Here is a 16,358-nt window from a genome sequence, read left to right as displayed (position 1 = left end):
GAAAAAAACATCGTCTTTTTTTTTTTTTTTGACGCAAGCTGTTCTTAAGCTGAAATATATATCCTTTTCTGGGAGTGTCAGGAAAAACAGCAGGCGTGCCGAGGCATTTTCTGGGGAAGATGTATGGCGTCACACCGGCCTGTTTCCATTGCACTGGCCAAGTATGTCCTGGGATATGCACAGACTTCATACAGTGGGAAAAAATCAATGGTGAGCGAGTTACAAATGGATTTGCAGCTTTTTTTGCCAATCTGCAATATTTTAGCAAGCCTTGCACAGGGCAGGATTTCACTATGGCTGAGGCTATCTGATTGCAGGGTTCTGCAAATTATCAGAGAAGCGGTCAGGTCTCAATACCCCCCTCCCTTGTAACTTGCTATTCTGAGGAGTCAGGAAAGAAAGGTGTTCTCATCTGTTGTAATTTTGTATAAATATTATATATCATATATGAGAGACTCTACGAAATACACAGTACAAACAGTTTTACATTTTTATCTAAATACAGGCTATTGCTGCGGGTGAAGGGACATAAAATACTGTACAACACAGCTGTGTTTTTACGGACAACGTATGCTCTGTGTGTGTTATGTATTTTTGGCTTTAAAACAGAGGACTCTTTTTTTCTATCAACCCATCAAAGACACTGAGCTAAAGACAGGATAGAAGAAAGGCATCAACTTTATTTCAGCTGCTGTGCTCTTTTAGCCATTTGAGATATTGCTGCAGAGTTCATAGTTCACCATTTATTTTAGTAAATTGAATCACTGCACTAAAGAGCCATGTCCCATTTCCGTCTACAGCTACAAAAAGGTCCTATAACAGACATTATAATTATCTACGTAGCTTTGGGGAGGGGGAAGAGACATTGCCGTTTCTTTTTGTAATAGTTATTGTATTGAACCCTGTATTTTCCTGAATGCTCTGCTAACCCCAATCTGTGAATTCCTAGAGTAACAATTTGTCGGGACTGCTCTGTATTACATTTTTTCACTAATTAATTGCAAGTAGCAATAGTTTACTAATTAGGCAACATTCTTCACTAATTGAGGAACACAGTTATGCTGCCCATGCACTTGTGAGATATTGCATTCAACCACATCTGGCCGATAAATCAAATGATTGTAGGCATATTTTAAAGGGACCATTCGATGCGATGTGCAGGCACGCCATCAAATGTCGCATCCATAGATCTTAGGTGCAGCACGTAATATCTCTCGAATTGCAATTAAAAAACTCATGCGATTGCTTAAATGCAATCTACGGGTGGGGGGTGGAGGGAACGCTTTCAGCGGCGTGGGGTTTGGGGAGAGGGGGCTGGAGAGATCGCTGGTGGGGAGGGAGAGGGCAGACAGAGAATGGCAGAGTAGCGCAGCACTAGAAATAACACTAACGGGCCGCAGTCAGCGGTGGTGCCAGATTTGTTTGAAACACCAGCAGCATAAAATGGCCACTCCCACCTACTGTATTTCTGTGTCTTTTTCTTTCCTGTGGGCAGTTAGGCAGTAGCACACACACCAGGATGGCTTACCTCAGGGAGCATGGAAGTTTCCCCTGCCGCCACTGCAGAGAACGAGAGGTGTTGGGCGGCCTCATTACACTGAGGAAGCGAGCTTCCAAGCTGCAGACCATTCCCCACTTATTGGGGCAACCAGAGGCAGTGGTGTCAACATTGTTGCCCAGGTTAATCCACAGTGCAAAGTGGGTGTGTCAGCAGCAAGCACCACTAGAAAATGGATAAGAACATGTGACTATGTGTTCGCTTGCTCATGCTGGATTTTTCACTTCTGTGTTCATTGGTGCCTGCTGCATTATAAATATGGAGGAAAAAATGTCCACATGCAAAAAAATTGGGGTATGCCACTCCTAAGGATTTCCTATTTAGTTTTATTATTTATCAGGTCTGAAGTCAGATGGAACTTAAAGCCAAACAGTAGAAGGTGCATTCTCAGGTGCTGGTTAGTTGATAAAGCCTTGCCAGAGAAAATTACTGGAAGTGTATGGGAGACATGCAAATTAGTACAATAGCAGTTGCCCTGGCCTCAAATGTCAGAATTTGAAAGAATGGTTAAACAGCATTATCGGATACCTTACTAAAATCTTCTTTAGTTACAAAAGTATCAGCGAAGACAGCCATGCCAATCCTAAGTGACAAGTCAGAAGATTGTGACATGGAGGAATCCATGATATCAAAGGAATCGGTACTAACATAAATCAGAGAGGGATTTTAACCCAGACCTGTTCAATAACCTGTTGAGCCTTTTTTTATTGTTAATGGGATGGAATTGTGAGGCTGGTTATTTTAGAAGCCAAGACAAACGTTTTTCTTCTGTCGCAGGTCTTAAAGGGCTAGGTTTTGAGGAATGAAAACATCCTGAAAAAGTAGAATGTATGCTTTCCAACAGGATGAAATAAAGTGGGAGGAGCCTAAGTGGGGCGGCAATAGCAAGATCTCTATGATGATAATTATAAAATAAATAAAAATAAACACATTTAAGTAAATTGAAATAAGGTAAAATTAAATACATTTAAGAAGATTGAAATAAAATGTGGATAAATTAAAATAAAATGTTATAATAAAGTTATTACATATAAAAATAATAAAGATATAGATATAGAGATAGATATAGAGAGATCAATATATCTCCACAATAGTGTTGTAGCGCCCAAATGAAACATTTTTTTGTGTTAAATGTAACAGTTTGTAACATTGTATCTATTATGTGTAACTCAAATGTAGCTTGAGGTTTATATACTATTTGTAAAATAAAGGTCATTCTTTCTAAATTAAAACACACTATAGCCATTAAATCTTCGATCTATCAAAAGATAATTGATATGTAAGCCCAATATATTTATTATTATTATAAACACTGGTCACAATATATCACTTAATATTTCATTTTTATATCACCTAAGAGTGATTTCATATATTCACCCCAAAAATGAGGAGTTCCACTTTTACTAGATGTATCGCACACTAATAAATTTTTAATTATGAGATAAAGACCCCTAAATAGCCCCTAATTAATAGCAGTAATAAGACCCATAGGGATAACTGGGATATAGGTAAAAATCCGGATCGGCATTAATACTGGACTAAATAATAATAGTGCACATTAGTGCAAAGTACAATGAAATATAATCAGTCCGTTCTAGAGGCGCATAGCGCCTCAATATGAACATTTGGCGGTGCGTTCCACCTAAGGAGCTGGTGGGACGCATAAACAAATATAACACTGACATGTGGCAGTGCGCTCCACCTAATTAAGAGGTGGAACGCAAGCCGCATCTTATACGAGTAACTTCCAGGAAGATGGGTGTGCGTTCCAACGTTGGGCAGGTGGAACACAAACCACCCAAGTAAGCTATTATTCTAATTTTAAAACTTATATTTTATACCCTTTTCGTTTAGATTAATCCTATACACTAGATCTAGGTACCCCACTATATCAGGATCAGATTAATAATATAAAAAAAAAACCTTAGCCCCAGATCACACTCACCTACTGCACATATAAGATATATTATATAGGACACTTGAATATAAATAGATATCATAATAAAATAGTAAATACACTCTCACTATCTTACAGAAATAATTATTTATATTATCACATTATTTGAAAAGTTGATTATATTAACAGGAAATGAGGTCACCACCTCTTTCCTATAAATACTGACTCCAGGACTGCACACTCATTCACTTGCAGTAGATTACCGTTTTAAATACCGTTTAAGTACCATTCACATTGCAGTAATACCGTTTAAACCCCTTGTGTCCCCTGGTACCTGTCCTGCCCCTCCCCCCATACCTGCCAGCTGGTACCCTAGCTTCCCCCCCAGCCCTGTTAGCTTGCTCCCCCCCTCCCCTGGTACCTTGCAGCTGGTACCTTGCATCCGGGCAGCATGGTAGGCAGCGGGCATTGAAGGGCTCCTAGTCGGCAGGTTCCAGACTGATTGCTGAAAGCAAATGGATTTATAGTCCGGAGTGGGCCTATACACAACCTCTCCGGGCTACAATGCCTGGCGCTTGGTAGTGTAGTTTAATTTATATATAATCAGCTGCAGGAGACACCTTGATGAGTCCGCCTAGACTCACACTAAACGATATAGAAAGAACCTCTAGGAGAGAGGAAAAAAGGTGTATTGCGCTGCTGAATATAGTGGAAATAACACAATATTGGCTGAAATAAAATGAATGACGGACACACTGTTTGTTTTGTAAATTTATGTAAGAAAAATTATAAAAAGATACATTTAATTACATACAAAAAATAGACAATACATATAAATAAATTGATCGAATATATAAAATATAGCAAATTTAACTACTGAACTGGGATCCCGGTCTTATAAAATAGCTTAGCTATGCTTCTCAGTTCAGTAGTTCTCAGTTCAGTATACTCCCAGTTCAGTAGTTAAATTTGCTATATTTTATATATTCGATCAATTTATTTATATGTATTGTCTATTTTTTTGTATGTAATTAAATGTATATTTTTATAATTTTTCTTACATAAATTTACAAAACAAACAGTGTGTCCGTCATTCATTTTATTATTTCAGCCAATATTGTGTTATTTCCACATTCCAAATTGTTGTGATTTATTATATTCAGCAGCGCAATACACCTTTTTTCCTCTCTCCTAGTGGTTCCTGATTGCTGAAAGCAACAAGCAGGAGTGTGGTTAGGTGCATGACCTGATAGTGTGAGGAGATCCTCACTGATGTGGTGGGCGCTACTGGTGACACCTTTAAGTCGCAGAATAATAGTCTGCAAGGGGGCACGTTTGGAGCACTCTGCTTCTATCCGGCAACACTGCTCTAATTAGGGTGCAGGACATTACGCCACAAACGTGTCCAGTGAGTGGTAACAATTGCACCAGCCGCACCAGTGTATTAAATACCCTCATTTGTGTAGAGAATTACACACTACACATACTCATACTTATGTTGCAGCTATTACACCTAGTAATGATTCCTATCCTCCTACTCTGCCATATATAATATTATCGTAGCAGTCCAACCAATGGTGATTCTTTCGGACATATAACCACATATCATATGCGGGTCATATATTAATACCCTGATTTACTGTGGAAAATCACCATAAGGGCTACTCTATAGTTCCTCTGCCTGCACCAAATGCTGCTGACACAACAGTCAACATAAGAAAGTTGACTCTTAACCAGCATTTACCAATTGACATAGAAATTCGACTCGTGATCAATATTGGTTACACTGATACTGTTTCTAATCTATAGCAATTCCAGCTACAGTACTTTCATTAAAGAGACAGAGTGTTCAATCTTTGCTGGTGGGAATCCTCAGTCGACATCTGTGTTGATAATCCCAGACAGGATCATTGGTGACCTACATATACATCCCAGTTCACCATGAGTGATAATCACCAGTAGATCCCCTTGGGGTAAATTTGTGATACTGGTCGACGCCCGTGTCAACTAATATCAAGGGTCTCTTCTATCTGCAACAATAAGCAGCAGCCCAGGCAGGCATTTAGGCAAATTACTGAGATACTATCTCAGAGTGAAAGGAATTATTTGTGATTTGCACCTAAATATTGTGTTAACCACATGGACATTTAACCACCACACGACTATCACTTCGTTGCACCTCCACACAGGGAATTTAGCCAATAAGACACTAAGATATTAAATTTAATATAAATACTACAAGAAGTGTCGGCTACCCACTCCTGTGCTTAAATACACTACAACAGTCATAACTTTGTGTGGAGCCAGTGAGCCGCCGTTTTTAAAACACATTGCGTATATGTTTTGTTTGTGTGTTTTTATATTTCGCTTTCTTAAATTGTGAATAAAAGTTAATTTTTACTCGTGTGAGTCACAGTAGGTGCACCACGTCAGGACATACTTTTCTTCTTTTGTTATATGTGTCAATTTTGATGTCCAGTGGTAGCACACCCCCCACAGTATTTGTAATAGAATATTCAGTGTACACAGCTAATTGGGGGTCCACCCATAATCCTCAAAATCAATGAGGGTCCTGTGCGAATAGTAATCTCTCTTGTGTCTTCATGCAGGAGGAGGCTGGTGCACAGACAGCGGAGGCACTGGGGATCCGGGCAGCGTGTCCGTGCTCAGGAGGAGGACGCGGAGGAAGGTCCATTAGAAGATTGTAATTTCATCGGCAGGGGGGTTCCTGCCGCAAATGGGAAATAGCGGAGCCGTTCATTAAATATGCGCACATTTAATTATGATCTCATTAGATATGTGCATATCTAATGAGCCACGAATTCAATGTACGCATATTTAAGGAACGGCTCTGCTATTTCCCATTTGCGGCAGGGACCCCCCGCCGATGAAATGACAATCTCCTAATGGACCTTCCTCCACGTCCTCCTCCTGAGCACGGACGCGCTGCCCGGATCCCCATTGCCCCCGCTGTCTGTGCACCAGTCTCCTCTTGCATGATGCTTTCAGCAATCAGTCTGGGACCTGCCGACTAGGAGCCCTTCAATGCCCGCTGCCTACCATGCTGCCCTGCTGCCCTGCTGCAAGGTACCTTATAATATGGCCGTATCCAGATTGCTGCAGATGGGGATCAACAAGCAAAAAAGGCATACGGCAGAAGTTCTGGACTGTTTGTATGATCATGGTTGGTTAATAAACTATGATAAGTCAGTTAAGACCCAAAAAAAGACCCAGAAACCAGTAAAAGTACCTGGGAGTTCATATAGACAGTTTTTTTGTGTGTTAGTCAGATTAACTACGATAAAAGCTAAGTTAATAAAAGGAGTTTTATGCTTTTTTTTATGTACCAAGACCACCAAGCGGCACAAGTAGACACTTTTTCAGCCATGTGGGAAATAGGACTGGCATATGTATTTCCTGTGATTCCAAGAGTATTGAGGAAGACAGAGAGGGAGAAAGGTGCTGTAATAGTGATACTCCCATAATGGCCAACAAGGGCCTGGTTCCTGAAGTCCTGCAACTATATGTCAACAGGCCCTGGAAATTGCCGGCAGCTCCCGACCTTCTAAAACAAGGTAATTTGTGTCCACCTCAACCAAAGTCATGGAACCGGATGGCATGGCTACCAAGGTCAGAAATCTAGAAAATTAGGTTTTTCCCAAGAGCGTAATAACAATCCTGCTAAAAGCCACAAATCTTTGACTTGTGCTACTTATAGAATTTGGAAAAAATATGTCTGTTGGTGCAATAAAGGTAAGAAGAAGTCTAATTCCCAAAAATCCTTGATATTTTTTTTGTTACAGACTGGACTGGAGAGGTTTATTTTCCAGTTCCCTGCACTAAGTGCAATGTTGGACAGAATCAGTGCAATTAACAAATAGGTAATGAGGTTTGTTCAGGCATCAAAGAAAGTGAGGCCAGTTTCCGTTCACCTTTAGCACCATGGGATTTAATCTTGTACTAAATGTACTGACAGAACCCCCATTGGAACCTTTTTGAAGATGTTCATTTAACATTTCTATCTTGAAAAGTAATATTTTTTCATGGCTATTAGCTCAAACGAGAAATGTGTCATAACTCCAAGCTTTGTGGGTAGAGCAGCCATTCCTCAACTTCTTTGAGAATGAGGTGGTAAGGCGGACAAGTCCGCAGTTGCTTCCCAAGGTGGTATCCAGTTTTCATGTAGATCCAGGGCCACTAGACAGCTCCAGACATTTGCCTAGGGCGCCGGCAACTGGAGAGCGGTAGTGAGCTGTAAAGCAGCAGCAGCGCTCCTTCTCCGGCCTGAGGAGAGCAGGATGAAAGCAGCCAGCAACAGGGGAGCCCCCCACCCCAGGAGTAGCCATTATATGCTGCAGGTGTCTTTTCGCTTTCCTGTCTACTGTCCAATAAGGCGGAACATACCCAGAAGTCAGTGCGGTACTTGTGGAGTATCACGGCTCCCACAATGGCCATCGCACATGAAAGCATTACATCGCATGCGATTTTCAACAGAAAAGCATCCAAATGCATTGAAATTAGTATGAAACATGTTCAATGGCCCCCAAATGGCATTTTTGAGGCTGTATCACCCCCACTATCAACACGAACCCGAAGCGTGGTGAGCACAGCGAGCCCGCGAGGGGCGGTGGTACGCATCCTACGACCTTTTCATACCCCCACTATCCACGTCGGGGTGGAGTTGAGAATAAAAAGTGTGGCGAGCGCAGCGAGCCACCGAGCCCAAAGCGAGGCGAACGCAGCGAGCCCCGCGAGGGGACGCGGATACCTTCACAGGTATCCGCTTCCCCTTGCGGGCTTCACAGGTGTCCGCGTGCGCTCGCCACGCTTCGGGCTCGCCACACTTTCTATTCTCAACTCCACGCCGATGTGGATAGTGGGGGTATGAAAAGGTCGTAGGACACGTATCGCCGCCGCTCGCCACGCTTCGGGTTCGCGTTGATAGTGGGGGTGGTACAGCCTCAAAAATGCCATTTGGGGACCATTGAACAGGTTTCATACTAATTTCAATGCATTTGGATGCTTTTCTGTTAAAAATCGCATGCGATTTTGTAAAAACCGGGGAAAACTGCAAAAATCGCATCCCATCGCATGCCACTATATATGGCATGCGATGGGAGGCGTGATAATCCACAAGTATTGTCAGTGCTGCCATAGAGGAGGAAACCATATTATTTATTTATTTATTTATTAACAGTTTAATATGTAGCACATACATATTTTGCAGCGCTCTACAGAGTAAAGTAGAACATTCACATCAGTCCCTGCCCCAGTGGAGCATACAATCTATATTCTCTACCACATGTACACACATTAGATTTTAGTGTTAATTTAGTTGGGAACCAATTAGCCTACCAGTATATTTTTGCATTGTGGGAGGAAACCGGAGTACCCGGAGGAAACCCACACAAACATGGGGAGAATATACAAACTCCACACAGTTAGGGCCATGGTGGGTATCGAACCCATAACCTCAGTGCTGGGAGGTAGTAATGCTAACCATTACACATATGTGCTGCCCATATAAAACAGGTAATCTGTATTTTCATACATAAATGAGTTTTAAGCAGTTATGTGGCCCACTTCCTCAGAAAAGGATACAATCACACAAATGAATCAAACCAATAAATTAGTAAAAGTCTTAAATAAATGCACATCCATTATTCTTGGATCCATCCCTTATTTGTCTCTTATTTACTTTAGCTGAAATAAGTCACTAGTCATATAGATTTATCTATAGGGGTAATTCACAGCATACAAGATGGTTAATGGCATGCAGACATGAAAGCATTGCATCAACAAGCAGATCATCCAAACCTCGGTAATGTTTGAACCAATATACTTTATTTCAACACAGGTGTCTGCAGTTATACATTAAGAGGGAAGTCCAGGAACAGAGCATTGTGGCCCTCCTGGTATGGGTCATGCTGTGAGATATGACCGAGTATTATTTGTCAAAGTCCAGAGAGAGATAAAATTGGGAGTGATAAAATACTGGCTAACCAGCTTCTGCATTACATTTTACAGGCTGTGTTTGAAAGTTAAGAACTGATTGGTTGGTACTTTCTCTCTCACAATCTTAGCTCTCTCCAAACTTGTATAAATACCCCATCCTATAGATTGTAAGCTTGCAGCAGGGCCCTCCTACCTCCAAGTCTGTCTGTTGTTACCCAGTTTGTCTTATCACGGTCTACTATTGTAAAGGGCAACGGAATCTGCTGCGCTATATAAGAAACTGTAAATAAATAAAAGGTACTTGTGTATTATCACGGCTCCCATCTCATTGCATACCATATGGCTTAAGATGGTATGCAATGAGATGAGATGTGCTGCGATGGGACCCGATCTTATACAATTTAAAATTGTATACCATTGTATATGGCATACAATGACAAGAGATGAGATGAGATTTTAAATTGTATAAGCACACTAATGGGTGCTTTCAAGGTCAATTGGCCCCCCTATAAGATTTTTAATTGTATAAGCACCCTAATGGGTGCTTACAATGTTAAATGCACCCCCACGCCACCCCCACTATCAATGCCAACCCGAAGCGTGGCGAGCGCAGCGGTACGCGTCCTCCGACCTTTTCATACAACCAATATCCATGAGTTGAATTTATATAGTGTGGCGAGCGCAGCGAGCCACCGAGCCCGAAGCGTGGCGAGCGCAGCGAGCCCCGCACGGGGACGCGTAATACATGTAAAGTATTACGCATGCGCTCGCCACGCTTCGGGCTCGGTTTGGCGTTGATATTTAAGTATGAAAATACATATTACATGTTTTATACTATATAAAATCAACTCCTGTTTTACACTATATAAAATCAACTCCACGCCGACATGGATAGTGGGGGTATGAAAAGGTCGGAGGACGCGTACCACTGCGCTCGCCACGCTTCGGGTTGGCGTTGATAGTGGGGGTGGCGTGGGGGTGCATTTAACATTGTAAGCACCCATTAGGGTGCTTATACAATTAAAAAACTTATAGGGGGGCCAATTGACCTTGAAAGCACCCATTAGTGTGCTTATACAATTTAAAATCTCATCTCATCGTATGCCATATACAATGGTATACAATTTTAAATTGTATAAGATCCCATAAGATGGAAATCGTGGGAGCCGTGATAATACACAAGTACCAAATAAAATAATAAATAGAGAGAAACAGCAATTACCAGTGTGCATATTATTATATTATACTCATATACATATTATACTCATAAAAGACAAAACAATGGCTTATTTTGGACTGAAGTTTACTATATAACTGTGTACAGCTGAAAAGAACACTGTGATCATAATGTCACAACCAAATAATACCCCTTTCACATCGCACTTTTAAAACGGTAAATTGCCGTTTTTTTCCCTTTTTAAAACGTTTAAGCCTGCACTGTGAATGCACCACAGCCGATTTACCGTTTAAAGTTAACTGGCATTTCGAACCGTGTAAAAAGCAGAGTCCTACACGGTTCCTTGCCGTTTTTTGTGCAATGTGAATGTGTACAATGCTATGCATTCACAGTGCAGGCTTAAACGTTTTAAAAAGGTAAAAAAAAACGGCAATTTACCGTTTTAAAAGTGCGATGTGAAAGGTGTATAAACCGGTATTTAAAACGGTAATCTGCGGCAATGTTAAGGCTCTGACCCGTTTTAATTACCGTTCTAAATACCGGTTTTTAAAACGTGTCGGCGATGTGAAAGTGGTATAAACTAGCAATCCTAAACGGTTCCAGCAGTAATAGCTATAATCTGGGAAACACATGCTCTGATTGTATATTTACTATACTGCATTACTTACTGCAACAAACGTTATCAAGTGATTCACCCTGATGGGGCAATTGTAAAAGTTTATATTCACGCAGAAAAATACGTATATTTCATTTTTTACCGGCCTCCATCCCTTTAGCCAAGAAATGCACTTTTAATTAGATTGAGCTGCAGAATCAATGCAGCTCTGTGTCCTCAAATAACTGGACTGCATTCCAAAGGCGGGTGCTCTTCTCTGGCAAAGGTAGGCGTGAAATTGATTAAGAGCAGCAGTAGAAAGGACAGGCTCAGGTTCCACAACACTACTTCTCAACGCATGCAGATACATTCTCACACATGCTGAACCCGCAGCTCAGCCTCTGAAACCTTACTGCTGCAAATATTCACTTACAGTATACACAGGCTGACACAGACTATGTGCCGCATGTTTGTAGAGCCAGGGATATTTACTATATACAGAATGAACCCACTAGGAAAGTTTGGGTAGACATTTACTATGTATGGCCACAGGATAACAGAAGTCAGCCTCCCACAGTGATGTAATAGAATATAAATTAGTAATATGATCTATTTATCAAGTAAAAGCAATAAGACCATCAATGTCAAACCCTTGAACCCCAAGCTGCCATGAAGGTTGTTACCATACTCCTGGGGAAAGCCATCATAATCCAACTTCCTTCTGCTACACTCTAAAAAGTGTCCTGCCTGGTACTCACAGGGAACTTCATACATAACAGATATACAATAAGAGAATAAAGCATTGTAAGCACCAGATGCAATGCTGTACGTATGTACTGGTGAGATTACAGCCCACGCTGCAGAGCCTTCTTTTACATATATCCTGAAATATCAGCGTGCTAGGCTTTGAAGCCATGATGTAACACTAGGGTACTATGATGATGTGATCAGTAATAATTACCTTGCATTGTCCTGGGGTTGTACTCAAAAGGGAAAAGATCAGAAAGATCCATGCTGCAGGGGCTGTCCCCATATCGGGAGCTGCGGGTCTTCCGAGATAGAGGAGTAATGATGGGAAGCTGTGAGCGCTGTTAAGACACTGTGGCTTCCCCACCCAGGACCTCTTACTAGCTCAACCTTCCTCTCTCGTTCTCACTCCCTCCCCACATGGGTCAATTACCTGCTGCATTGGGACAGCAGTCGGTGCGCCCTCTGCTGACCAAATGTGGAATGCAGTTACTGCACTACCGATGTGCTTTATTTCATTCACAAATTACACAAAACAACAATGTATTATATTATATCATATAGGTATCATAGATGGTAGACAGCAATAAACTGCTAATTATTTACTGAATAATACCCCGTTATCACTGCAGGCAAATTCACGGGTCTAGCATGTTGACCCAGAAATTTGCCTTTTAACACAGGATTTTTTGCAGTGTGAACGGGTCGTGTACCCGGATCTCATACACGGGTAAAACCCTTCTTTTTTACCCGTGTTTGAGATCCAGATATGCACACACGGGTAGACCCATTCTCACTGCATAAAAACCTGTGCTAAAAGGCAAATTATAATGCCGGGTAAAATCCGTGTATTTCTCAATCGCAGTGAAATCACGGTAATGGATACATTATCAAGATGTGCACTAAAGTTGGCCATACACACATGATAATAGTGCCACCAGCAACCAAGTAATGATTGTTCACAGCCTGAAAATGGTTTCTAAAACATTTGGATTGATTAGTTTTTAAAGAGACTTGGTAAAAACCAGAACCGAACCTCGCCCCCGGGAAGCCATACTGGAAAGGCTCTATTTATAAATATGCCATTTGAGCTTGTAGTTGCCGGTCTGGGGGGTTTCCTGTCTGAGGGATGTCCTGTCCTGGGGGTGTTTGTGACACCTGTCACCTGGGAGACAAGAAGGGAGATATTAAAGTCCCCCTGTAAGGTCCGGATCGTTCCATTTTTTAGGGACTATGTAAAAACCAGAACCGGACAAGACCCTGGACATCAAAATGTGCAGTCCGGAGCTTGTAGTGTCCGGTCTGGGGGTGTCCTGTCCTGGGCCGTGTCATGTCCGGGAAGATGCCTGTGATAACTTTCACCAGGGATATGGAAAAGGGGTCCGGAACGTTACGTTTATTGCTACATGTGCCCGGACTTTACAGGGAAGCTTTATTCTCCCCCTCCTCCTGTCCTTGGTGACAGGTGTCACAGGCAGCCCTGCCGGACAGGACACTCCCAGTTCGGGACACACCCCCCCCCCCCCCCTCCTGAACTGGGAGTGTCCTGTCTGGCAGGGCTGCCTGTGACACCTGTTACCAGGGACAGGAGGACGGGGACAATAAAGCCTCCCTGTATAGTCCGGGCATGTAGCAATAAATGTAACGTTCCGGACCCCTTTCCCATGTCCCTGGTGAAAGTTATCAGGCATCTTCCCGGACAATGCTAGTTACTTGGATGGAATAAAAATATGGTACTGGATGGGAGCAAAGGAAAATCAGAAATGTGCTCACAAACTCAGGAAAATGGACAAAAACTTTCAGTCAAATTGTTTAAATCAAACAGGTTCAACTACAGTGTCTGTGACAGTTTATGTCCTTTTCCAGATTTTGGGAGCAAATTTCTGAAGTAAATACTACATTTGCTGTTACTAGTTTCCTAGCACGGCGCCCACGATTTTCAATCGTATGGCATCTTATGCATTGTATCACATTGCATCGCATGCCATATAGCCGCATGCGATGCGATTTTAAATTGTATAAGCACCCTAATGGGTGTTTTCAATGTTAAATGGCCCGCATATACGATTTTTATTGTATAAGCACCCTAATGGGTGCTTACAATGTTAAATGCACCCCACTATGAACGCCAACCCGAAGCGTGGCGACCTTTTCATACCCCCCACTGTCCACGTCGGCGTGGAGTTGATTTTCTGGATAGTGTGGCGAGTGCAGCGAGCCACCGAGCCCCTCGAGGGGACGCGTATTATTTACATGCATGCCGCGTCCCCCCACCACGCTTCGGGCTTGGTGGCTCGCTGCGCTTGCCACATTATCTAAAATCAACTTCACACCGACGTGGATAGTGGGGGTATGAAAAGGTAGGAGGACGTGTACCGCCGCCCCTCGCGGGCTTGCCACACTTCCAGTTGGCGTTGACACTGGGGGTGGCGTGGGGGTGCTTTTAACATTGTAAGCACCCATTGGCCTGATGTGTGGCCAGCATAACCCTTAACCTCCCACCCATGGCTGCCATACAAGATTGTGGGGCCCAGGACTGACAGAGTAAGCAAGACTCCACCCATCCACCTCACACCCACAACTTCCGCCTGCCCCCATAGCTTACCTATTTTAGGCACCGGCCGCAGGACATCAGGTGCCCATAGCAGCCACCCACAGAGGGACAGTAGTAGGGACATATTTGGATCTTCATCTGCGCTACCGATTGGCTTCAGATCCACAACCCTCCATTGGTTTGTCATCGTCTCCAAATCTCGAATGCCGCCGGCAGTGTCCCACTATGGTTGCCTGCAGTGCATGTGAATCCGCATTGCTGCCATCAAGGACCCATCAGTCTGATGGCAGCCCTGCTCCCACCCCTGCAGCCTAACCCTCCCTCATACTTACGATCCCGCTGCCGATATTATCAGCATCAGGATTCTGACTGTCCAGACATAGGTGCCGATTTATGTTTTTGCTGGTGGGTGCTCAAGCAAGAAATTTAGGGGAGTGGCTTCATGAGGAAGGGGCGTGTCCACAAAATAATACCAATTTATATTATGTAGTACAGTTGTCTCAAATATTCAAATACTTAAAGGCCCCCACAGTGCAGGTATATAAATGCCCCCACAGTGCCAGGTACATAAATGCTCCCACAGTGCCAAACACATAAATGCCCCCACAGTGCCAAGTACATAAATGCCCCCACAGTACCAAATACATAAAGGTCCCCACAGTGCCAAATATATAAATGCCCCCACAGTACCGGTGCCGGCGAAGAGGGAGGAGTGCGGTGGGACACGGACGGGTCGGATGCCGCTGAGCTACTCAGTCAGTGCTCACTACACGCACTGTCCGGTACCAGATGCCAACGCCACACAGAGCACTCACAGGCTGGCCTGCCCTACGTCCGTGTTTTACTCCATGGACGGAATACACGCTTACCGTGGGTCCGGCATACTGTTTCCCAGGCGGCGGGTCTGGCGATGCGGGTGATGCAGCCGCAAATTAGCAAGTTAATATGGTGGCCCAGCAGCAGGACTCAGGCGCCTATGTGTCCAGATGCCAACTGCATCACTCTCCTCCCACCTCTCTTGGCTTGTGTCCTGCATGATCATGCCATGTATGGCCAGCTTAAGAATTATTTGTTCATGCTGACCTCATAAAATGAAATTACGATCTTTGAAAAAGATGGGAACATTTGCTGTAGAACTTTTACTAAACACACAGATTCTCAGGCCTTTTACATGCAAGTAGCTGCTTCACTCAATTTGGCTTGTTCCAATTCTGGGAAACAAATTTAAAAGCAAATAGAGTTGTACAGATGATACAGGAGTAAATCACAGCTTTAGTAAATGTACCCCAGAATGTATTTGCAGCACCCTAAAGAACTACAAAATAGGTAATGTGGCTGCAAAACCTGTACGACAGAGATGGCAGTACAAATGGTGTAAATCAGGCATGTCCAACGTTGGCCCTCCAGATGTTTTGAAACTACACATCCCAGCATGCTTTGCAATAGTTTTAGCATTCTCTAATAGCAAAACTGTGGCAAAGCATGCTGGGATGTGTAGTTTCAAAACATCTGGAGGGCCAACGTTGGACATGCCTGGTGTAAATGATAGTGTGGGGTGCACATGCAATAGTAAAACTAAGGGCCTTATTCTAGTTCACTCTTTCTGACAAAGTCCTTCTTAGATGGACAAAAACATGTGCACTGAAGGGGGGCAGATGTAAAATGTGCAGAGAGAATTAGATTTGGGTGAGTTATTTTGTTTCTGTGCAGGGAAAATACTGGCTGCTTTATTTTTACACTGCAGTATAGATCTCACATTGAAGTAAAACCCCACCCAAATCTAATTCTCTCTGCACAAGTAACATCTGCCCCATCTGCAGTGCACATGGTTTTGTCCATCTAAGAAGGATTTTGTCAGAAAGAGTGAACAAGAAT

General features: G+C 42.9%; 1 protein-coding gene across 2 annotated transcripts in view; it reads right to left on the bottom strand.

Moving 5' to 3' along the window:
• LOC146009474 (uncharacterized) overlaps window positions 1–12,395 on the bottom strand; it is a 69,486-nt gene extending 57,091 nt beyond the window's left edge. Inside the window, exon 1 of one of the 2 annotated variants that reach the window (XM_083149905.1) lies at window positions 12,363–12,395. In XM_083149905.1, coding sequence (XP_083006031.1) covers window positions 12,363–12,371 — 9 coding nt within the window. In that variant the 5' untranslated portion in view covers window positions 12,372–12,395. The other variant, XM_083149895.1, reaches the window with a different exon arrangement.
• Between the last annotated feature and the right edge of the window lie 3,963 nt (window positions 12,396–16,358).

This window comes from Crinia signifera, chromosome 1, assembly GCF_055691185.1.
Source record: "Crinia signifera chromosome 1, ASM5569118v1, whole genome shotgun sequence".
NCBI lineage: Eukaryota > Metazoa > Chordata > Amphibia > Anura > Myobatrachidae > Crinia > Crinia signifera.
Note: the sequence above shows the minus strand (reverse complement) of the source record. Positions and strands in the feature narration are given on the sequence as shown.